Raw genomic sequence first — 25,533 nt, forward strand, 5'->3', positions numbered from 1 at the left:
CGTCTTATTTCCCGTGAGTATACCTGACAAGTGTGCTCATTTTTTTTGATCTCCACAGCCCACCTCTATCCAAAAGTCACCCTTCGCCACTGATATATATTATACATACCTTTTGGTCTCTGAGTCAGGATGTGTGACTTTAATGTCAGCGTGAAGATTATCCAATGTATCAAATTCATAGATAATGACATAATTGTATTTCTTGCTATCACATTCAGTGGTTACATCAAATTTGAAATCATTTTTCGACAAATACTGGAGAAGGAAAAATAACTATTAAGTATGACAAAGTAATCTGTAATAATATGAAAATAACAGCACCCACTTATCTTGGGGTAGTTTCTCAATTCAATACATTAATATTTTTTTATAAATTCAATTAAATTGAACATTTGTTTATACCAAAAGCCGCATTTAGACCAAGCGAGCGAATGTTTGTTTTTCCCCATATACAGCTAAATTCTCTTGACATAAACGCTTCTTGTTGAGCAAGCATAAGACTTTCGCTGGAGTGGGGGAAGAACAAATATTCGCTCGCTTGGTCTAAATGCGGCTTTACATTGAATAGAATTTGAGATTCCATAATAATTACAAACGCTAATTTCGACTAAAGAAGTAATATCATAACAAATACCCAAATCCAAAATATTCGTTAATCCGAGCTGAATAAATTCGGTAATACATAACATTTTACCATGCGTCAGATTGTTTGAATACTCACAGTATAAATAAAATTAGTTGAAACAGTCTTTGATCCAAGCTTTTCTGGCAGAAGAAGCTCTATTTTATAGTCTCCGTCCATCACAAAATGATATATGCTGTCACCGGTGATGTTGAATGACATTTTCTGTCCGTATATGCTGCTATAGAGATTGGCTGATGTATGTAACTTATTACCTGGAATTTAAATGAAGTATGCTGATAACAGACATTATTTAAGCAATAATCTATAACACCCAAAACCTGTTAACCATGCAATCTTTTTATTTTAAACTTAATGCTATTAAGAAACCGATATTCTCTGAAATATTGAATTATCTCAGAATGTCACGCTTGTGGCTACGATCTTGTCTGCAGAAATACGTCCAATAATAATTATTAAAGGTGGATCGACCAATAAAAAAGAAAAAATAATTTGGTAAAATACAATACAAAAGAAATAAAACTATCGTTGAAGTAAACATTTCAGCTTGAAAGACAAATACGTTGTTCACCACAAATATTGATTTATGGTGCGGCCATTGCCCTCACAAGGGTGGAACTAATAGAGCTCTAGCCTGGGGACCCGGACTTAGGAGGTGCCCAGCGTGGTGAGTCGACCAGTTAAGTGAGATAAATACACACCACAAATTTGCTTTCATAGTAAAAAATAATCGCCTGTGGCCTGCTATTTCACAAGTGGATTTTAACTTTATAATTATTTTTGGTGTATTTACTGACTAATAAAAATGACAATTATGGCATATATAAATATGGCAAAGGGACGCATATGACTTGGCTATCACAAAAAGGAGTCGCGATCAATGCTTTATAATATGATGCCGAGTGCCAACAATTCAAATGGATTTATTTAAAAATACCAAAAATCGATAAAAAAAAAACCAGGGAATATACTCTTTATTTTACACGGAACCCTGGAGTTCAATGGAATACCATTTGGGGAACACTACTGTAGAACATTATACTGCCCTAAACCTTAGCAACAGGTTGGGGGCCCCACCAAATATGGTGGCCTGGGGGCCCGCTTCAGCATGTCGGGGTCATGTTGTGGGCATTACAGCATTCGGAAATATATTACATATTACATCATTATACCAAAATACGAGGGTGGGTCAATAAGTCCTTAGAAAAGCCGACAGGTGGCGCGACTAGTACTGTAAGCGGTTTGTTTTCATGCAGCGGCACTACCGATTCAGTATGCTGCGAAGTTTCAATCAGATTGGTCGGGTTGTTGTTTTTTATTTTCGTACATTTAAAAAAAAAATTTGCTTGTTTACAAAAATGGAGAAAATTGAGTTTAGAGCTGTTATTAAACATTTTAATATAAAAGGGTTAACAGCAAAGGAAATAAAAAATGAGTTGGATTTAGTTCACGGCATATCTGCTCCTTCACTTGCAACTATTTATAACTGGTTAAATGAATTTAAACGTGGTCGTACATCAACAAAGGATGAACCACGCTCAGGACGTCCTGTAGAGGTGACTACACCAGAAATGATCAATAAAATCCACGATATGGTGTTAAGTGACCGAAGATTAAAGTTGAGTGAGATAATTGAGGTTACAGGGATCTCAAAAGGTAGCGTCATTTCTATTTTACATGACAAATTGGGCATGAAAAAAGTTTCTGCAAGATGGGTGCCGCGTTTGCTCACAGTCGACAATAAACGCAATAGGGTGGTGGCCTCTAAAGCCCTGTTGTCGCTCATGCAACGCAATCCGGATGAATTTTTTCGTCGCTTTGTGACTGTAGATGAAACATGGATACACCACTATACTCCCGAGACGAAAGAACAGTCAAAGCAGTGGATTGCGAAAGGCGAACCATGTCCAAAGAAGGCGAAAACCGTAAAATCAGCTGGTAAGGTTATGGCTACTGTATTTTGGGATGCACGTGGAATTATTTTCGTTGACTATTTGGAAAAAGGAAAAACAATAACAGGGGATTATTATGCATCTTTATTGGACCAGCTAAAAAACGAAATTGAAGAAAAACGGCCTCATTTAAACAGGAAAAAAATCCTCTTTCATCAGGACAATGCCCGTGTTCACACATGTTTACGATCAATGGCTAAAATTGAAGAATTGAAGTTCGAATTGGTCGACCACCCACCGTATTCGCCAGATTTAGCCCCCAGTGACTTTTTCCTTTTCCCAAACTTAAAAAAATGGCTAAGTGGACAACGTTTTTTTTCAAATGAAGAAGTCATCGATCGGACAAATGCTTATTTTGAGGACCTTCCGAAAACTTATTTTTCTGACGGTTTAAAAAAAATTGAGAAACGTCTAACCAAGTGTATTGAGCTCCAAGGAGATTATGTTGAGAAATAAAAAAAAAATACAAAAATAAAAACTGTTTTAATGCTTTTTTCTAAGGAATTATTGACCCACCCTCGTACACTAAAAAATAGACAAAACAAGAAAATAAACCAAATATTCTTATCGGTAGATTAGCACTAATAATGAATCAAAATGAAATATATTACCATTGGTATTGAACTTCTGAGAGTTGGACAGCTCCAAGATAAATGGCTTCAGTTTTGGCAGTTGAATGAATACTTTTCCTGATTGCTCCGTATCCTCATTAACAAGGTGAAGATTAAAGACATTACTTGCCATGTCAATGTCAAATCTTGCATTCGATTGAATTTCAGAAAATGTATAATACTGTTGACAAAAGAAGATATCCAATAAAAGTCCATCAGCGCTCAAAATGGATAAATTCATAAGCCCTCGGTAGTTTTAATAAAATATTATAGTGTGTTCAACTTTTTATCTACCTTGAATGGACAAATCCAATAGAGACCAGCAGACTCGCAGACACAACCAGATTCAACGATCGTCGTGAGCAATCGTCGACTTTAAATAGCAATTACACGGACGATTCATCTACCAACCTGATTGTGTTGACGCTTGATTTGATTGGTTCAATTTAACAATAACTTTACCAAAAAATATCTATTGGTCAACTTGATGGTGACACTAAACAGTCAGTGAGCATAAGCAAAAACAGTGAACGTTTTTGCTTATTTTCTGTAGATTTTCAACTCACGTCAAAAGCGCATGCTCTTTGTTTTTAGTGATTTGGTCTATGGATTTTTTATAACTGGTGTTTACTTATATTATCTATGGTCTGCTGGTTGGGTTCTGGTCAAAGTAAATCATCTATGATTCGACATAACCACACGTCAAAACTGTCTGAATTAATTGAATTTACCATGAATCGAAGATAAACATAAACGTGTCAGGTTTTTATACCCATAGCCTCAGATTTTGACATTGTGTAGGTGTGTTGTTTACAATAATCGTGTGTAATCGTTTATATGTGTTTATGCGTGTTTGAACATGTACCTAACCGAAATTTTTTTTATTTTTTTTTAAACGGTACATGTTCAAACACGCGCGTTAACATAATTTTACTCCCTACTTCAATTATAGTTTATCAATTTATGGCTACGACCGTATGTTGTAGCTTAACCACTGGGGAATGCCAAAAAAAAAATGGCGTATTTCAAAAAAACACTACCTTATTCTTAGGTCAATAATTATTATAAAGCAATCATTATTCGTAAAATATTTATCACACTTGAATGGTCAAAAACATAGCTTATAATAAGTATCTTTAGAATTATCTTCAAATGTGTTAATCTTGCCAATTTTTTGAATAATAAAATGCCTAATTCTTGTAAAATTTGGGATCACAGAGATTATCAATATAATTTTTTATCGTAAATATTTTACTAAAATTATCTCGTCATTAATTATACTAATGGTTTTATAAATGCGTTTAGTAATTAATAAATGTAAAAAAATCTTAACACCACTGCACATTCATGTACCTAAATATGACTATATTCTAAAACATTAGAGCGAGAGGTTTAAAAGAATACTATTTTATGTAATAAAAATACTTTATGCAGTCATCAAATATTTAAAATAAATATAAAGGATAATAAGGCTTCAAAATTATATAAATAGATTATCTACAACGTTTAAGGAATGTCCAGGATCATGGTTTGACAATACAAAAAAAACTCAATTTTGACCTACGACGAGCATGTCCCCCCTTAATAGGCAATTAAAAATTATTTATATTAAGAAGGTAGGCTTTAAATAATGGCCCAGTATGAAACCTTTACCACTAAATCGAGGGGTGTAAGACTAGTCAATGCGCTCCCTAAAGACATTTTCAATGATGTGCTGTGCATTTTGTTTTTGTATCTTTATTTTGCTGTATGAAACTGTAATGTTTTTTTTAATTTTTTTCTTCTCTCTTGTGAGAGTGATATTTGTTATAATGTAAATCTCATGTTGTGAAAGTCCTGAATTTTGATTTGTTAGTCCACAATGTTGTTTTCTTAAATAAATAAATAAATATGTAAATCATTTTGAAAAGAAGACCATATTTACGATATGTAAGGTAATAATGTAAACATAATCACCGGTGCACTTGTATTCATTATATGTCGTCAATTATATTCGTTTGTTTATAACATTTGTTGCGGAAATAATAAAATTACTTAGCATTGTTTTACCTAATATAGGTGCCATAAAAATATGTAAAAAATAGATACTAACCTCGCTTCCTTCAATTTTTTTTGATCGAAATATCTGATCTAATTCAAAAAAGAATTTTTCGGCCTGAGAAAGTGCAAGGAGATTGACATAGTTTCTGTACCTAAAAAGCAAGGGTTTGTTAAGTTTTAGCACGTAATATACTCAGGTTCAAATGTGAGAAAAAAGTGATGAGTTATTATTGTTTTTTATCTGATTGTCTTGGTGGAAGTGGGAAAAAAAATCTTCTGGGTCTGTCTCCGCTCATATGTACCACTGAACACAGCATTTGACCCCCGATTACCTGTCGACTCTTCCACCTTGGAAAATGTACAAGCTAGGGTGTGGTATGCCTGCAAGGGGCATAGAAGGGTAAAACGCAAAAACATCACCTCGTAAAGGGCGGGCACCATTACTTAGTTGATGATAACTTCGAGCGTCGATATTTCTGTGATATGCTCTTAGCCCATGATATTAAATTTTACTGGAGTAAGAAAAAAATTTAAAGACTACTTATTTACAGTATATTGATAGATAAAAATTACCTAATATATGTAAAGCAAAGACGTTAAAAAACGTTTTTCTATTAAAATAGAGACAAAGAAGCTATATTAGGTATGCATGTGATGTAGTCAAAAATATGGTTATTAAAATCAGTGATTAAATTAGCTGCATTGCATTTCATTTCATATTACACCAGGTCTATTCTACACAAATGGCGACTATCGACCGCTAAAGTAATAAAGTGATAGTATTTATTACATACATTTTGTATTGAGGTATTATAATTGTAACAATCAATTAGCCGCCAAAGCAGTCAAAACTGTCTCTCTCTCACTCTCATTCTAAATTTTAGTACAGCAAAGAGAGGTGCTGTTAAAATATAGCACTTATTGCAACAATTACAACCAACTTATTGTAATTGTTACAATAAGTGCTAATAATTTAATACAAACCTACCCTAGTTAGCGGTTGTAGCGGCCGAAAGCAGTGTTGTGTATTGAATAGATCCGCAGGTTTAATTGTAGATAGACATTTATTTGCCTTATATTTGTGTTTTATGAGAAAAAATGTTTTTTACCGAATGAATCGTCATTATTTCGATGGATGTAAATTCCGTAAACGAAGCAAAACCTTAAAACAGGCTGCCATTTTCTTTTATTTCCATTATCATATCATAAAACTGCCACCGCAAAGAATATTCTTTTTTCTAGTCACCAATTCTAAAGTAGAAGCAATGTAAAATTTTTAAATACAAAAGTTTATACGATTTTTTCTAGTTATAGTCTAAGCTCTTCGAAATAAATCCATTTTTAGTAAATAATTATGATTCACTCACTTTTGTTCTTTGTCGTCAAAAATGAATTTTCCTTTTAGAGCAAGCGATGCGACTTGTCCAGCAACCAAGTTCAGTTTATAGTCGATGTTTCCGTCATCAATTTCATACCGAACATGCGAACTCAGATTTCCACTGAAAATAGAGCCGTAGATATCCAACTAAAAATTAAAGAAAATATTTTCATCGCAATAGGTCAAAATAACACTCGTATATTATAATGTAGTACGTTAGTGATTTCCAACCTTCCAAAAAACTATAACTCACCACCTTCTTTATAAATAAGTAAAATATATCTAATGCTCACTTGAGGATGCTGTATGCACGTCAGGTGTGTCCCAGCCTATGTAATTTGTTATTTAATTGCTTTTCATGATAAAAATAATGAGTTTCTTTAGGGCATTTATGATACGAAAGCATAACAAAAGACTCCCATGAAAATACCTTGTATTCCTCCTCATATTTCGAATCTGTCTGTTTGGCTGCCGCTTCCAAGTGATAAGCCATGTTTTCTCCAAGTTTATTTTCCATAGTTAATGTCGTATAAGCGGATCCAAGTTCGGATTCCTCATTATAATCATCCACTTTGGTGTCCCAGATGATCTTGATGATGCTTGCGCCATCTTTGTCCATGTTTTCCAACCGAAATTGTACATCAATATTGCGTAACTTAAATGATAGTGAAAAGATCTTATGTATTAGACGTATTACACAATCTCTAAACTCAAAACTAACATTTTGAAACGAGTAGGTATCAATTAGTCAAAAAAAGTTCACCTAATATTATGTAGGTAACACAGTTTTATACATCCCATTCTTTATACAATCTAAAATGCATTTTAAAAATGCATGGAATTGGATTTTATTTTGAAACAACGATTTTGGGATTGAAGAGTTTTATAGAACTCATTGTAAATTATGATTCAACAGTTTACAAATTAAACATATTCGAGATATTAAGAGTGTTTTACTTTAGCGCTGCGTACATTCCATCTTCATCTTTTTATAAATGATAAAATAGGTAAGAGAAAGTGTATTATTAGTGCTAGAATACAGTGGTCGAGTGGGCGGCAGTGTCATACGCAACTCAAACATATAACCGCGTGTGAAATGTTTGTAGAAAGTGTCTTTTTTTTGGGCATTTCACACACAATTACACGTTTGAGTTTCACACGCCGCTGCCGCCTGCCCCTCCTCGCTGCCCGCGCATTGACTCTAGCCAAGTACTAACTATACCAGAAGAAGATTCAATTCAATACCGATTCAATGCTGACCTACGAATTACTAATTAATTACCACATTTAAAAATCATAAATGTGTTATGTGGCAGCATCAAAGATATTAAATCTTCTTCCTTGTGGAGCTTTCTTTGGTTGCTCTACAAAAATTGATGAAGCAACTTCCTATTTGACGTCAGTGCCGTTTATGTAAAACATTATGTTACATATACCGTAGAACCTGGTTAATACAAATTCCATAGGACCGAAAATCGAAAAAAAATTCTAATTACGAAATGTATGGGAGAAAATATAAAAATTTAAAAAAAAAAATTATTTTCTGGATTTTCATTAATTTCGTTTTGGATCATAGATGTTGATACCAGATGAAGGTCTCCCACAGGAAACCACCTCAAAGGGCGGACCAGACCATCAACTTTCCCAAAACACCACATCCACTCTTCGCGGTTCTCGCAACCCTCAGCCGAGCGGAGCCCGCCTCTCCTCAAATCCGACTTTCAAATTCGTCCGCGCTCCTGCCAAAACACAGAGACGCGGTCTGTCGAAAACGGCCGCTCGAAACAGCGCCGTCGCGAGAAATCCGTCGGTAAAACAGAGGTTCGCAACCGACAGACCAACATGAGCGCCATGACGCCGCGGATCCGGCACTTGGATGCGCGCGGAAAGCCCGCTTTCTCTCTTGCCTCGGACGCCGAACAGCCAGCATCTCCAGCCAAAAAGACCACGTCGGCAGCACGCCAAGCCGCAAGCCCTGACTTCTCGCCTCGGCAACCTGCCAAACAAGCATCTTCAGCCAAAAAACCGGGTCTACAACCCTGCATAACGACGGTATAATAAACTCCTGCCAGCCTTGACAACGTGCGTTTCTCTCAATTCTACCCCGCTTCTGGCCTGCTAGTGATACGGTCTTCACCATTCTCCTAGACAGAAAAAGGCCGGTATCAATGTGCCTACCAAATTTCCGACACAATTCTTTCAAATTAAAATCTGTGTAAATACCATGTGTCATTAATCCATAAATTGAAGTTACCAAGTACCTACTGAGCTAAAATTATAGTAAAATACAAAATATTTTTTATTTTTCCAATTTTTCAACACAATTGTTTGGCATTGGTTCTCAGTAAAACTATGTGAAAATCCAATAAACAATCAACAATTAAATACCTACAGCCCTGAAACATGTGAGTTATTGTTTTTCCTTTGAGTGGAGTGCAGTTGTGCCCCTAAACTCTGTCACAATTTTCAATGACTGGCTCATGAAATAGTGTACTTTATTACGATTTATTGAATATTTTTATTTGCCAGGACTCCAGACATTTCGAATTATGAAATTCGAATTAAAGGTATGGTTTTATATGAAAATGATGTTAGAGGGTTTTTTTTTTCGCGAAAATTTTCAATTATCAGTGTTCTTACCAACGAGGTTTTACTGTAATTGTTTTAAATCATGTGAATATATATCATTGTTGTTTTTAGCTTGAAAAATCGAATCGAATCGAGAACATAAATGATAATAATAATGTGATGATATATATTATGTTTAGCATTTGAAAATGCAGTGATTACATTCATACATATTAATGATATGAATTGCATTCATATCCAATAAACTGGGCATAAAAATATGAAATAAGCGATTAGTCAATCCAATTCCAAGACGACAATGAATTGCCTATTTTAGTCTGCGCTGTGAAATGTATCGATATATAAAGGTATAAAAAACCTTTAAAGTGCACTTTTATTTAGTACCTAATCTATATTATTGATGGCCTAATGTCAATTTACTATAAGTAGCTTTTTACAAATTATGTAGGAAGCTAAAAAACACTAAATATTTAATATCCCGTAATTGACTGTTAATAGGTCACACGTGTTGTAACTACTTTAAATAATTCGAAAGCGGCAAGTTTGAAGCTGAATTCAACACACGTCATGCAATATGCTTGACAGCTTAGAGGCAAGATACGGGCTATTACAGGTTTATTTCTGCAATGTTCAGATACGGGAAAATATTAAAATGACTATAATTTTTTTTAAAATAACTACAGATATGGGAATTTCGCAATCGATGGGTAGTATTTTTGCTGTTTTGAGTACCTACATCAAAGAGTCATTTTCGCTATATATGTCAGATACGGGGTATTGATATTAGACCATCGATATAAATTGAAATTATTATTGTACCTACCTCATTTTCTACCAAATCCTTGTGTGAGTAAACAATCTTATAAACATTTTCACGGGCATCAATGATATTAGCATCAAGAGAATAAAAGCCTTTGTCCGAATCTTTAGTTAGTATAAAGTTCAGTTTGGTTTGCTCTTCGCCATGGATTATAACGTTCCTGCAAAATAAAAGGATCTCTTTAATTTCACTTGCATTGCGAAATATAACCTAATAAAATATCATGGGGTGACACATTATTGTTGTTTTTCCATCAAATAATAAAAATATGATAAAAGCGTGCGAGGATATTAAAAATTATGTCAGCATCCATTCTTGGCGACAAATCCGCATATTTTATCAACATTCATAAATGCATGGGATTCACTTTTCAGTGTCTTCAGCTTTATGAATATCTTAGCCTTACAAATAGCTTTATAATAAAGTAATAATTACCTAATTTGAGTTATTATTATACAAACTAGTTAATCTCGTTATGTAAATCTCCTTATATATCATATATAACACTTACAATGTTATATAAATTGATTGAGTTCATCATCATAGATATAATAAATTATTAATTCAAGATTTTCAAAAATTACATGAATTTAACTTAAATTTAATACTTATTTATAAGAGAGACACATCCATAAAAATTAATATTCATCTAAGAATAATAGAATATCTACTCATACATGATAAATATAATGTATAATGTGGATGAAATAAAATTGCAAAATTGCAATCAAGAATCAAAAATAGCTGATTTAATTTGAGATTTACAAAAAAAGACAAAATCATTTTTGAGAAACCAAGAAAGACTTAATCCATTACTCCTGTTATTAAAAAAAAAAAAAAAAAAACAGTTCAATTCTAAACATTAATTTACAGACGTTTTAGATAAGAAAAATAGCATTAAATCTTTCTATAAATTAGGTAAGATTTCAATGGTAACACTGTAACAAATGAAATTTTGTAAACAATCGGCCATTACTATTTGTGTTATCTTATTATAATATTAATTAAATTATGAATGTTTGCCTACTTCGAGTCTACTTTTCCATCCTGTAAGACATTCGAGGTTGTCAGCAAGTAGAACTTTGTTTTGTCTTTACTGTAATCAGTATATAATTTCCATTCTCCTGTGATTTTTGGCGAGTTGCCGACTAATTCTCCTTCCAGTTGGTAAACTCTATCGAACTGAAACATTAATAAATTACCAACAATCCTCATTAATTTTGTCCATTTACTACTAAGTGGTAGGTGCATGATATCCCCATATCAGATGACACATTTCAAATCACATACAGGAGGACCTCGACTTTCGCACATAATTGGTTCCTGAAAAGGTGTGCGAATGTTGAATGTTCGAAAGTAGAGTGTAGTAAAAAAAATTAAACTGTGTGTATTTTGAAATATATATTTATCAAGTAAATATAAGATGTTTAAGAGAGATGTTTAAGTGGGGTTTGCGGGTGTTTCCCTTAAAAAGTTATCAAGAGTTAACTGTTTGCCACTTTTATTTTTCTTATTTTAAATAAAATATTTTAAATGGTAAATCTACAATATTGCTTAACTGCTGGCACGAAATGTAAAGTGAACCAATATTTTAATATTAACGCAGTAAACCCAGGCTTTTTTATTTGATTACTGGAAGCAATTCTTTATCCTTCCCTTTCAATGCTCTGGGATTTTCTGGTTGGTAAATTAACATTGGCATCAATTTTAAATCACCAGCCAAGTATCCACCAAGAAGCAATGTCAATCGGTTTTAAGAAGGTTTATGCCCAGGGGCAAGTGATTCTTCCTTAGATAAGAATGTACGACTAGGCATTTTTTCCAAAATAAACCTGTGTCATCTACATTAAATATTTGGCTAGAGAAATATTCTCCATCTTCAATAATTTTGGATAATGTGGAAATAAATTCTTTTGCAGCATATTTATCCGCATCAACCGATTCTCCAGTGAATTTAATATAAACCAACCGTTACTTGCTTGAAAAATCGTGTTAGAATCTTCTTTTTCTAGCCTTCCAATCTTTGTACAAACTAAGAGCCTTCGCTTGAATAATTGAAATATTCAGAGGGACATCTTTTTGATGTTGGTCGTCGATCCATGATGACAAAATATTTTTCCATTTCATCCATAACTATGCCGTGTCTTTTGGAAACAACCTTTAAAGATAATAATTATATTTCCACAATTTTGAACGTATTCCTTAATTTTATTTTTCAAAATTGAACATATCGTAGCAGACCTGTTTGTATCATACGAACGTCCGATTGAAGCAAAAGATTCACCGCAATTAGAACGTCATGTGAAGTTTATAAGTCCTTGATTTCTTTTTGTTCGTATCAACACTGCAGTTTTTCCGTTTCTCACTCATGTTTATAAATTTTTAGGGTGAAATATTTCAAATGAAGAAAATTAGCAAAACGCACAGCATGACACGCCCGCACGCGCTCCTGCGCAAGACTATATCAGCTATCCTAGCTAGCTCACAAGCAAAGTGACGGGTGCGAGCAGGATGCAAGTGACGCAAGAAATGCACTTGCTTGTGAGCGAGCGAGAAGGGGATATCTTAATCCCACGGCCAGCGCGACGTTTTAAAAAACGTTTTTTTTTGAAATGTGCGAAATAGCGAATTGTGCGAAAGTCGAACGTTCGTAAGTCGAGGTCCGCCTGTATTTTAATTGTAAATCTTTGGAAATAATATATTTCCATAGACAAGTGATTTAAAAACTATTTAAATTTAGTGTAATTTTATCCCAAACTGTCTATTGTAAGCAAATCATTCCATAATAATATTATTAAATTGACATCTACTTTGGGAAATACGTGATGTAGTATTGCTATAAATTATATACTTAGTGCACATAAAGATAAATACTATGCCTAAAAGTTAGACATATGGGTCAATATGGGACAATATTTAATTAAGATAACGTTATGTCACCAAAAAAGCTCTTGAAACTTTGTCAATCAAGCTTATTATGTTAATTATTGCGCAATCTTGCAACGGATGTAATGAATTAGTTGATTGGTCATCTCGTAATCTTTTACTAATGCTAGTTGTTCACTTGGATATATTATCATATTGGACTAACAGTCAGTATACAGTGCATCTCACGTGATTTATTTTGCTGACAATATCTACTTGCAAAGCTGACTCACCCTCCAGATATCTGGTATAATTTATTTTAGTGTTACCTTGTATAATTCAACAGACGTTGTTACACCTATTTTTCTATCCTTTTGTTTTATGTCATAGTTAGCTTTGAATAAGATAAGGTCTTTAATGAAGACTTTTCCGTCTCCTAACATACGTATATTATCCAACTTTGCGTTAAATTCAAAATAGTTTACAGTTCCTTTGGCGAATGATGTTTTTGTTTTCAGGATTTTCCTTTCTTTGGCGTAAAGCATGGAATCAAACCTGAAAATGGAAATTAAAAATGTTTACACATAGAAACTACATATGGCCATAATAATTGGTATATTATAAGGATTATTTTGATGCCACAATGTCACCAATAAACTATTAACTAATAAAAATAGCTAATTAAGCGTTGACTAGAATGTCCACCAAATAGGTTAAGCAAGTGACTGACATCTGTTTTTTGTAAAATAAATAAAATCAATCTGTTAAGGGGGATAATAATATATGCCAACAGAGAACGTAGCGGAAAAATACGAAGCTTGCAATTTGAGATTTTTTTTTGATAATTTACAATTTCAACTGTATTAACTAAATATGTATCTGAAAACATTAAAAAGATTTTTTTTTTAAGTCAAAGATAAACTTACAATTGTAAAAAAAAATGTGAATTTGTCACATATTTGGTACATAGGTTACATTATTATCACATTATTTTTATGATTATATTTATTCTTAAAATTTAGTTTATTAAGTTTTCAATTTTAACTATTTAGATTTTCGACTAATTCATAGTTTTAATATTTTTTATATCTATTTTAAAAAACATCGATTTTTATAAAAAATTATATTTTTATAAAAATCGATATTGGTTCTCCGTTGGCATATTTGATCCCCCTTAATACAAAATATGATCCTGTTAGGATCGAACATAGTCAAAAGAAGAAAGAAGAAGAATGAAATGAATCGCAACCAGAAACTTTACGGAATCACCATCATACGGTGTCATGCAGAAAGGTTCATTTGAATCTCCTCTAGAGTCCAAACTATTTCGAATTAAGCTAGCCTTTCCAACTCAAAGCAAAATGAGAAATAACAACACAGGATAGAAATATACAATAGCGACTGCTCTTATGAGCACTGATCGAATTGGATTGTATAATGACTCGGTTCAAGATGTGCGATTTGTTGGTTTTGACTGGAAACTTATGTCGCTGTAACATTTGCCTTTCATGTGTCATTATCTCCTGTCACGATCGCAAAGTTCAAAAGTATACCTAAAGTAAGTTTTAAAAGGAAATCATGAAAAAAAACTAATTTTAGGAAAACTTGAATTTTGTGTATGTATTTGAATTATCATAAAAGAATTTGCAAAATCAGTAAAGCAAGTTCTAGTTTGCCTTAAATGAGACTTTTGTGTCCAAAAAAATAAGTAAATATAAATAGTATCTTATCAAGGTTTGTATGAAAGTTGCTTTCTTCAACATGTAGTGTTTCGGATAGGTAACATAAATTGTATTTCAATAATTATTGTGGTCTACTTTAATATCTCAATATTAGGGTTGAGTAAATGGTAAATTATACAGAACCTACTGTACAACCAAAATGAATACTTACGTGTAAATATCTTTGTTTGGGAAAGTCATTGCAGTGATGAAATGAAGGTCTACATAATTCTGCTCTGTGACCTTGAATCCCTTCATAGTAGTAATGGCTTCATACTTCCTGTCAGGGCTTATTAGCAAATAGGATGTGTATTTTGTCGTGTTTTCAACTTTGTTGTCAACCATTAGGTAAGCTTCGCCACCAATACCATCATATATTCCCTACAAAATCAAAGGGAGAAATCTTTTACTGAATGCACTATTTCACATATCATTTTCAACAGTATCATAAACTTACACATCAGAAAAATCGATAAACGTGGTTTCGAATTGCACTCAGTACAAGGTCTTTGTAAAGGAATTTTCTAATACATAAATCATGTACTTATATATCCGTGGCTGTTCCAAAATATGTATTGTTCTATTCGGATATAAGGTACATAGTCTAGACCAGTCTTTCTCAAAGTGGGCGATAACGCCCCCTTGTGGACGCTGGAGGCTTTCGGAGGGGCAGAAGAAGGCTCAAAGAAAATTAGACGGTGTTAAGGAAATCTAGAGGGGCGACGGCAGACAAATTCTATCTATAAAAATCTGACGGAATCTAGACACGGCACCACCTGAGATGTGATTTACTACTCGTATGCTTGGAGTCCCATATATACGGTTAAATTAGAGTTGCTGACGCATGTAATAATGTGAATGCAGCTTTATATTTCATGTACGTAGTCCATGGTTAAGTTAACTAAATAAAATTGTCCGTGATTTCCGATATTTTTTTTCATACAAAATTTTTTCACCTGATATTAACAAACTCGTCGAAATGCATCAGATTCATCCTTCACATTAGATATGTTTTAAATTCAAAGCTTTCTTCTAATGTTAATAAAAATACTTCTAAATATGATTAAGTATGAGTTTTATTTCCTCTTATTGAAACATTCTTTGATCTCAGAAATAGGATATGGGTCACACCATATCTATCCTATTCATATAATAATGCATGTTTAAAAATTATATTTGCAATAACTGTTTTTAAGATACGCAATATGGGGGGCACTAGATTTTTTTGAATTCAAAGTGCGCGGTGGTCTAAATAAGTTTGAGAACCTGTGGTCTAGATCTTTGGTATAGATTATTACATTCGTAAAAGTTTCACAAAAAATATAAAACTATGTTTCATAAAGCTTATTCAGTTACATTTTAACTGAGTTTCTGTTTATTTAGTAAGCCAACATTAGAGCTTAGAGCTGAAAGTCTGGAAGTCACATATTCAATATTTTGCAGGAGAGCAGTTTTAAAATTGTTAATCTAGTTAAAATACTCGTGTTCGGACTAAAACTTCATAAGTTGGACTACCGCACTTTTGCAATTAATCTTTTTGTTATAAGATTAAAGCAAAAATGACTTAAATTGGACATCCACTCTTTCAGCTCTAAAGTATAATAATTTTACTACCGTCTTTTTAGAAGTAAGTATTTTGAAGACAATGTGACATTAGACTCCCAAATTTTCAGCATTAAGAGAATGTGAATACACATTTACATCTCCATAATGTGACTTCCTCCGCACTTTGAGCTCTAAGGTACAGCATTGTACATTCAATAGTTTGTCAAGATTTAAAATTTAAGTTTTATTCGTCTCTCTCAGTCAATGGTATTTGTACAAAATAAGTTTACCTTGAGCCGTGCAAGTTCGGTGTCTTCCGTTTTGTTGCTTTCTAAGTGCACTGCAAAGTCGAGGGTATGTTTCATAAACTTTCCATCGACAGTAAATAAGAACTTCTCATCATCAGCGTAAACTAATTCTTTGATGGATTCAAATCCGTAAACTGGGTATGTGACTGAAAAAAATATTAAAATATTTATAAAAATTATACACATAACACCATCACAAACATATGTGGATATGAAGTATAAGATTTCAGATTTATAATCAATTCTTTGTTCTGTGCTGATTTAATCAATGTAAAAGTTTTAGTTACCTACCTAGTTATCGATTTTATTTGATATTTACATATACCAATAATCTATAGAATTTAATATAATTTACAGTAGGTATCATTTTGTAGTTATAAATTAGTTGCTTACCTATTTCCTTGATGTTCATCTTGTTAAATTCACCATCAGCATCATAATGGAGGTTGAAGTTTATCAAATTCAACTTGGATTCACGGTCTGGCCCGTGAACTAAAGAAAATTCGATATCATAGATTGATATATCTTCAACCTGAAAAAAAATAGTTTTAACCATATAAATTATATGTTTATTCAATATTTACTCATGCGCCCGCCTATAACGTCGTGGGTCCCAGGTTCGAATCCTGGGTTTGGCAAAATCCACATATTGTTTTTCAATTCGTGTTTGGAGTCAGACTACAGATATAATAGGTTGAGCAAGTGGCTAACATCCATTTCTCGTAAAAATAGAAATCTGTTAATACAAACGTTCACTCTGTGTATGCCCATATCTATGGATCAGTTACATGGTGCTATAACTAGTTATTAGTAGTTTTGAGTAATGGCTGATCAAAGTTTTGACTCACTTATACTGATTAAAAGTGACAAAAACATCGGCCATACGAGGACAACCAGTAATTTTTTCAAGTTGTAATTTTGTGGAACTAAAGAGGAGAGATATACGAATATAATGGCTCACATAACTCAAAACTTGAAATTTTTGACTTATCCTGAGACATCGAATTATGATCTTATTAGAATTATGGTGAAGTAGTAGTAGTAAACTTCTGTGTAAGTAATATATTTTAATAAGCATAACCTACTTCTTTATCTTTTAATGACCCCTTGAACAAGAAGTTACACTGTGGCTTGTAGCTATTTTGGAAGTCAATTTCAGTGATGCGTTCATTTTTGTCATGGAATACAATCTTTCCGATATAAGAGGCAGTATGCTTGGGTCCGGCACCTTTAAGATCCCACGTAAATTGAGTTGACTTTGTCAGAGTCGTACCGTCTATGGTGGCTTTGTCATCTCCCAATACTAAACCTAGCCCATCGAAAGTGAACTTTATCTCGTCATAATGCTCTTCAACGTGCAACATTCCTGGAAACAACAAAACATTGTTGAGACATAATATTCGTAAGTAAAAAACAAAAATTTGGATTAAGCCGTTAACCAAATTTTCTGATGGTTATTACAGTGAAACCCCGATTCTACGGTTTTCAGGGGATCCTAAAAAAAACGATATGTGCGGGAAACGATAAATGCGGGATATATAATTTTTTTTTTAAAAAAAAACTTGTTTTTTCTTCTGGATTTTTTTCGATGTCTTGAATTATTTTCAGTTTCTCAGCTAGAGTTCTAGCTTTCTTCATGGGGGACATTTTAACTGACTTTGTGATACGAGATGCGAAGCAAGCCTGAGCGCCGACCGACATGTGCAAACAAAGCAACGCGACTGAAAGGTCTGTATGTATCTTAAACAATTTCTACAAAAGCGAAATGAAAAATATTCAACAAAAACGGTCAATCGGGATAATTATTTGTGACGGGACCATAATATTTAGACGATAGATCGAGGAAAACGATAAATCGGGGAACGGTTAATGCAGGATTATTTAACATTGTTCTTATGGGTGTTTGGCGGGACTTTCAAAAATGAACGATCCATGTGGGAAAACGAGTTATGCGAGAACGGGAGATTGAGATTCCACTGTACCAAGATTCAATATAAAGATGGCAGTTGTCCGTTGATGTAATATGAAAACATTCTCACCTATCATGAATATTAGAAAATATCCGCAATAAAAATACCCAGCAGGTTAGTGGTCAAAGCCATCACTCACTCAGTAAATGTTGGATGAATCAAAGGCTTTTCTCAAAGATTTTTCACAGTAGGTAATTTTCAGAGGCATATATTATTAATTGGTGCTCATGATGGCCGAGCGGGTACAGTGTCGGCTTAATTAAACCCTGCCTAAGCCAAATCATAATAGTTTTGGTATATTTTGGGCGATATTGCAAAATTGTGCACACTTTTTCATTCATATTTATTTGTTTTCGTTGGAATAAGAATACATATTACACATATTGCTGATCATTATTTTTAATTCATTAAGCCCTGCTAAGCCAAACTATAATAGATAAAAAATATTATTCTATTTATAAAGTATCCAAAGTTATGTATGATTTAATTAAATAATTTTATTTTATAGATAGACAAGTATATTTCGACTATTATCTATTATGGCTTGGTTTTGCAGGGTTTGATTGAATTTTTTAAATTAACCAACACTATCTGTTAATTATAGTCTTATTTCAATGAAAACAAATACGTATGACTGATAAAGTTTAATGTGCACTATTTATGACGGATCTTAACAGCCTACCTCCACCCTTCGCCACTGATGTATTGTTAAGTTTTGCTACATAATGAAATTTTTGAGAAAAAATATTAATGAGCAATTTTACAAAATTACAAATGTCTTCCAGTATCGACTAAACATCATTCCGACAAATACATACATGGCTACTAATATAGATGACTTAACTCGGCATACACACACAGAAGTTGCATTACGCCATCCGCTCACGCAGAAACTAAAATCTGATGACTGGTTGGTGATAGAACTCATAAACTGGCCAGTGACTGATGCTTCGCTTAGGGCGCTACTAAAACCTAATAATCTCATAACCTCAAACTGTCAAACCCATTGTCTTTCCTACTTCATTCTAAGCTTTTACCATAATATCTTTACGGAAATATTCTGGCAGCCTGTAATTATTATACAGTCAGGAATATTTCTCAACTTCTGCCACATATTTTAAATTAAAAGTCGGTTTGCCCATCTTCAACTTTTGACGTCTTGGCTTGTTATTTCGGATGGCCTTAACCAATGTGACCCATGGGATCAAAACAGTACCGACGCAAAACCTGGAAACGACAATACTCAGATGTATCATACAACTCTAGATAGCCAAATGCCAGATTGCCTTACCTACGGCATGAAGAATATTCGCCTTATATCCGGATTTCACGAAATCCACAATTGGGTGTAAAGTAAATCCTATATCTTTTATCTCAACGTAATAGCCAATTTCTCCTTTTGTTAGATCATCTCCATATAATAGTTCAGCGCCGATAGTGAGTCTATCGTGTGTGCTCCTGAAAACGGTTGAAGCTGCAATTCGTTTGATCGGTGAGTCCAGCAGGGCTGATATAGTGAATTCTGTATCCGTATTCTCAATCTTAGCGGTAAACTTGGTGGGTAATTTTGCACCTGAAACAAATAGACAGGAATATAAAAATTTATTGATATCTACTATTATCTCCTTTTGATTGGTTATCTTGGACTACAATGGTGAAAGATTTCTACTTGAGCGGTTGATAACAAAAACATCTTTATAAAGTTTACGCAGGGGAACCAAGAGTTTCAATACCGTACCCATTAAAAAAATTGCTGGTGAATCTACATGTATACACCCGATCCTCTTTTTGTACGTACCAAATATTACCGTGCAAAACAAAACTGTGAAATGTTAATGATAAATGATAATGAATGTGTTAATCTTTCCCATTTTTTGAATAATAAAATGCCCAATTCTTGTCAAATTTGGGATCACAGATATTATCAATATAATTTTTTATCGTAAATATTTCACTATAATAATGTCGATATAAATTATACTAATGGTTTTATAAATCCGTTTAAAAATTAGTAAAAGTAAAAAATCTTAACACCACTGCACATACATGTACTGAAATATGTCTATATTCTAAAACATTAGAGCGAGAGGTTTAAAAGAATACTATTTTATGTAATAAAAATACTTTATGCAGTCATCAAATGTTTAAAATAAATATAAAAGATAATAAGGCTTCAAAATTATATAAATAGATTATCTACAACGTTTAAGGAATGTCCAGGATCATGCTTTGAAAATGCAATAAAAGCTCCATTTTTACCTACGCTGAGCATGTCCCCCCTTAACAAAACACATTGCTAAGAGCAATCAGCAAAATGATTTATTTGGGCAGAGGACACAACTCTTTCGAATTTGTATGTTGTTTCCAAAAATATCAATGTGGGATGGTATATAAAAAAAAACTAAATTCTTACCACTCTTGCATGATTATGTAGATAATGCTACTGCATATTAAATATAATATGCATGTATGAAATTTTTCATAATTTATATTATTATACCCCATTTACTTGTGCATGGATTTACTGCTGACTGTAAGTATTATCGCGGCCATAAAAACATTACAACAAAAATGCATGTGTAAACACGTATTATCGTGCAAATTGCAAAATTGCATGCATGTATCAAAAAAGTTCAGAAGCTTCTGAGTTTTCACCATTGGACCATGCAATATCTGCACCTGCGCAATAGTATGATATTAGCGAACCTGTCGGTAAAAGAGTTTTTAGAGAGAATTTTGAGGTTAACTGATTCTCATGGCCTGTCAAATAGTACCATAAAATGACAACATTGTGTCTCGCTTACTCTTGAAGAATGAGATGGGCGAGACAGTGAGCACTATTATGTGTAAACAGTTAATCGTGATATCTTAAAATACACACTATTGGTGCAAGTAAATCCGTGCACATGTACAGGCGCTATAATAACACAATGCATTAACTTACTTTCATTCATTTTACCTCTGAGACATTCTCAGCAATTAATTGAAATATTTGTATCATCCTGTGAGATCCATCCATTGAGAATTTTTATAACTTAACTGGATGGCTGCCAATAGTGTCTTAAGACAAGTACTTTTCCGTGAAAGGAACGCCTCATACAAAAATGACGTCTTTGGACGTACCGTTTTAAACGGGATTTTACTAATGTAAATCAATTATTTTAAACATACAAATATTTTGAACACACAACGACATATATTGGGAATATCGTCACATACTCAGAATTGAAACAGAATTCATTTTTACCACTTGAAACGTAAGTTGATTTTTATTTTTTATTTTTGCAATAAAATTCGCAGCGTGCTAGGTACCACCATACATACACCTACCGGCAGTAAAAAGGTTAATAAACAATGGTCACAAGTTATGATATTATGAAATGTGAAATATACCTTCTGCATCAATGGACATATCCCAAGTTATTCCATTTTCATTTTCAGTTAAGAGTCCTCGGAAGTTATACGATTTGATGCCGGCCTTTTCCAAGTACATGGCGTAGCTGGCAGGTCCGTTAAGAGGGAATCTAGCTTCTCCTTGCGCCAGTGTACCCAAACTACTTTTTGCAGGCTTCACTTCTTCGAAGCAGACTGTTAAGCCGGTCGTCTTGGCCAACTTTTCGTAGCAATCTGGTAGTGGCTCATAACTGAAAAATAAATACAACCATTACCAGAAGTAATAAAAATTTGAATAATTACGTATTACAATATATCGTCACCTCAATACTACAACTAGATAACTCTTTGGTCATTGTTGAGAAAATAAAATTTAAACTCTACTTGGTTAACATAAATCTAGGCTATAATAAATTATTATGTTAAATAAAAATGGAAAATTGTGCTTGTCTAATTGGGAACAATTAAATAATGGTTCAATTGTATGAAAAAATATTTAAATTTATTGGGTATTTTATTTATTTAATGCATGGGTTGGGCCAATAAGCGCATTCATCATTTCTTTCCACCAATCTCAAATCCCATTGTCACAAGACCACCAGTCACAGATCATTATCGGCCGTGATAAAAGTTAAGTTTAGTTAGCTCACGACAACTAGTGCCTGTAGGTCTGTTACCACTTAACCACAGTTTATTGATTAATTCAATTAAGCAGACTGCTTCAAAAGTCAGCTCGAGTGTCATCAAGAAAGCGGTCATGTTGCGGGCTTGTGATAGCTTAGCCGTCGTTAACTACCGAGTGACGTGAGTGCGTGAACACCAAACCGGCCCCAGCACACGCCAGCCCTCTTAACATAAAGGTCATCTGGCATCCTGTGTAACCCCCCCCCAGATCCGTAATCCACCAACCAGCATTTACAGTACACTGCGAAAGTGCCACCAATGCATTTATGGTTTTAAAGTTACGAGGGTGGGTCAATAATTCCTTAGAAAAAAGCATTAAAACAGTTTTTATTTTTGTATTTTTTTTTTATTTCTCAACATAATCTCCTTGGAGCTCAATACACTTGGTTAGACGTTTCTCAATTTTTTTTAAACCGTCAGAAAAATAAGTTTTCCGAAGGTCCTCAAAATAAGCATTTGTCCGATCGATGACTTCTTCATTTGAAAAAAAACGTTGTCCACTTAGCCATTTTTTTAAGTTTGGGAAAAGGAAAATGTCACTGGGGGGGCTAAATCTGGCGAATACGGTGGGTGGTCGACCAATTCGAACTTCAATTCTTCAATTTTAGCCATTGATTGTAAACATGTGTGAACACGGGCATTGTCCTGATGAAAGAGGATTTTTTTCCTGTTTAAATGAGGCCGTTTTTCATCAATTTCGTTTTTTAGCTGGTCCAATAAAGATGCATAATAATCCCCTGTTATTGTTTTTCCTTTTTCCAAATAGTCAACGAAAATAATTCCACGTGCATCCCAAAATACAGTAGCCATAACCTTACCAGCTGATTTTACGGTTTTCGCCTTCTTTGGACATGGTTTGCCTTTCGCAATCCACTGCTTTGACTGTTCTTTCGTCTCGTGAGTATAGTGGTGTATCCATGTTTCATCTACAGTCACAAAGCGACGAAAAAATTCATCCGGATTGCGTTGCATGAGCGACAACAGGGCTTTAGAGGCCACCACCCTATTGCGTTTATTGTCGACTGTGAGCAAACGCGGCACCCATCTTGCAGAAACTTTTTTCATGCCCAATTTGTCATGTAAAATAGAAATGACGCTACCTTTTGAGATCCCTGTAACCTCAATTATCTCACTCAACTTTAATCTTCGGTCATTTAACACCACATCGTGGATTTTATTGATCATTTCTGGTGTAGTCACCTCTACAGGACGTCCTGAGCGTGGTTCATCCTTTGTTGATGTACGACCACGTTTAAATTCATTTAACCAGTTATAAATAGTTGCAAGTGAAGGAGCAGATATGCCGTGAACTAAATCCAACTCATTTTTTATTTCCTTTGCTGTTAACCCTTTTATATTAAAATGTTTAATAACAGCTCTAAACTCAATTTTCTCCATTTTCCATTTTTCCATTTTCCACAAGCAAATTTTTTTTTTAAATGTACGAGAAACACACAACAACCCGACCAATCTGATTGAAACTTCGCAGCATACTGAATCGGTAGTGCCGCTGCATGAAAACAAACCGCTTACAGTACTAGTCGCGCCACCTGTCGGCTTTTCTAAGGACTTATTGACCCACCCTCGTATCTAATATTTTAAACACAAAATTAATACAGTTCCCATTAACTTTTGACTTACCTAGTTTTATCATTTTGTAAAGAAGGAAATACAGAATCATATTCAACAGCTATCTCAAAAACAGTGAAAATCAAGTCATCTACTTGTAGTATTGAGGTGACGATATGTATTGCATTGTAATACCTAATAACTACAATAACATAATTCAGTTCTTCGTCAACTGTAACATTAATGTCTTTATCATAAAAATACAATAAATATTACCTTGGATTATTGAATGCGATCTCTTTGTCAACATCCATATGACCCCTCTCTCTGGTGTAAAAGACAACATCGTTGGTAGCGGTGATTATTTCCTGACGCTCCAATGGAAGGCCGACTTTTACGTCAAAGCCTTTTCCATCTAGTAGCTAAAAACCGATAATATAAAATTTACAGTCAAAAACAAATTTCTCTACTCTGCAAGATTCAGCCACAATTAGCATTATCAGAATAAGAATTGTACACACTACTGCAATACAATAAAGCGGTTGTAATTCAGGCATCGACCCGTTATTTTTTTAGGTTATACTTATTTTGGGGTGTTTGGTAAAGAGTGAAATTGAGAGCTGCGCACACACACTGTGACGAAAGTGTGCAACAGTATGAAGTTAGCTGCAGCGCAGTCAGCTGTATAAAAACGCAAGTTTGATAATAGAATTGTTCCGTTTTTTTATTGTTGTTTATTTAATTTATTATTGTCGGCCTTTTGCAATTCCTTACGTAAACAAACGATTAAACGTCAGAGTGACAGTTGTTAATTTAAAAATAAAAACAACGAGAAATAATTACATAATTTAGTAATGTAAGTTAAAGTCTATAGAAATAAACCAACGGCGCTCCAATAATTGACCCTTTTTCTTGAGTGTGTAATTTAACAAGATAATTAAGAGCTAGCCGAATCTAGGTTATCACAAGTTTTGTTTTTGTTTTGTTACGCCAAAGAAGTATAACTTTTAACGCGTGTACATAAGTACACACACCGATTTTTTTTTCATTTCGATTTTTATTCCGGTTCAAGTAAAAAATTACATATCGGTTCGGTGCCGGTTTTCATTCCGAAAAAAATAACAATTTTTCTGTTTTTCGGTTCAGCTTGAATGCTGGTTTTTTGTATCTTATATCTTATCAATAAAATAAATCTTACATACAATATTTAAGTAAGTTGTGAACAATAAATTATTCTTCAATCTTTGATCTAGTGAAAACAATGTTCATAATAATGACTTATATTTTGAAATGCTAGTTTTCAGGCATGTTTTTATTCTGTGAATGATAGTTGGCAACATTGGTACTGTGCATATATTGACAAAAAAAAATATTTTACAAGGTGCTATGATCATGGACTCTAATGTACCAAAATAAGTCATTGTCAATTTCAAACAATGACATTT

General features: G+C 33.6%; 1 protein-coding gene across 2 annotated transcripts in view; it reads right to left on the reverse strand.

Moving 5' to 3' along the window:
- The window catches only part of LOC147067419 (apolipophorins-like), a 95,219-nt gene that overhangs the window by 30,773 nt on the left and 38,913 nt on the right, over window positions 1–25,533 (reverse strand). For both annotated transcript variants that reach the window (XM_085953943.1, XM_085953942.1), the window contains exons 19-34: window positions 24,365–24,510; window positions 21,836–22,086; window positions 19,734–20,015; window positions 17,558–17,838; window positions 16,866–17,004; window positions 16,455–16,618; window positions 14,792–15,000; window positions 13,228–13,453; window positions 11,061–11,215; window positions 10,037–10,193; window positions 7,055–7,279; window positions 6,614–6,771; window positions 5,299–5,398; window positions 3,207–3,387; window positions 722–897; window positions 110–255 (exon numbers count right to left, since the gene is read on the reverse strand). In XM_085953943.1, the coding sequence (XP_085810069.1) occupies window positions 110–255; window positions 722–897; window positions 3,207–3,387; window positions 5,299–5,398; window positions 6,614–6,771; window positions 7,055–7,279; window positions 10,037–10,193; window positions 11,061–11,215; window positions 13,228–13,453; window positions 14,792–15,000; window positions 16,455–16,618; window positions 16,866–17,004; window positions 17,558–17,838; window positions 19,734–20,015; window positions 21,836–22,086; window positions 24,365–24,510 (2,996 nt within the window). The remainder of the gene's footprint in view (window positions 1–109; window positions 256–721; window positions 898–3,206; window positions 3,388–5,298; window positions 5,399–6,613; window positions 6,772–7,054; window positions 7,280–10,036; window positions 10,194–11,060; window positions 11,216–13,227; window positions 13,454–14,791; window positions 15,001–16,454; window positions 16,619–16,865; window positions 17,005–17,557; window positions 17,839–19,733; window positions 20,016–21,835; window positions 22,087–24,364; window positions 24,511–25,533) is intronic.

This window comes from Rhyacophila brunnea, unplaced genomic scaffold (assembly GCF_057557595.1).
Source record: "Rhyacophila brunnea isolate RB1 unplaced genomic scaffold, BYU_Rbru_1.0 scaffold_4, whole genome shotgun sequence".
NCBI classification, from domain to species: Eukaryota; Metazoa; Arthropoda; class Insecta; order Trichoptera; family Rhyacophilidae; genus Rhyacophila; species Rhyacophila brunnea.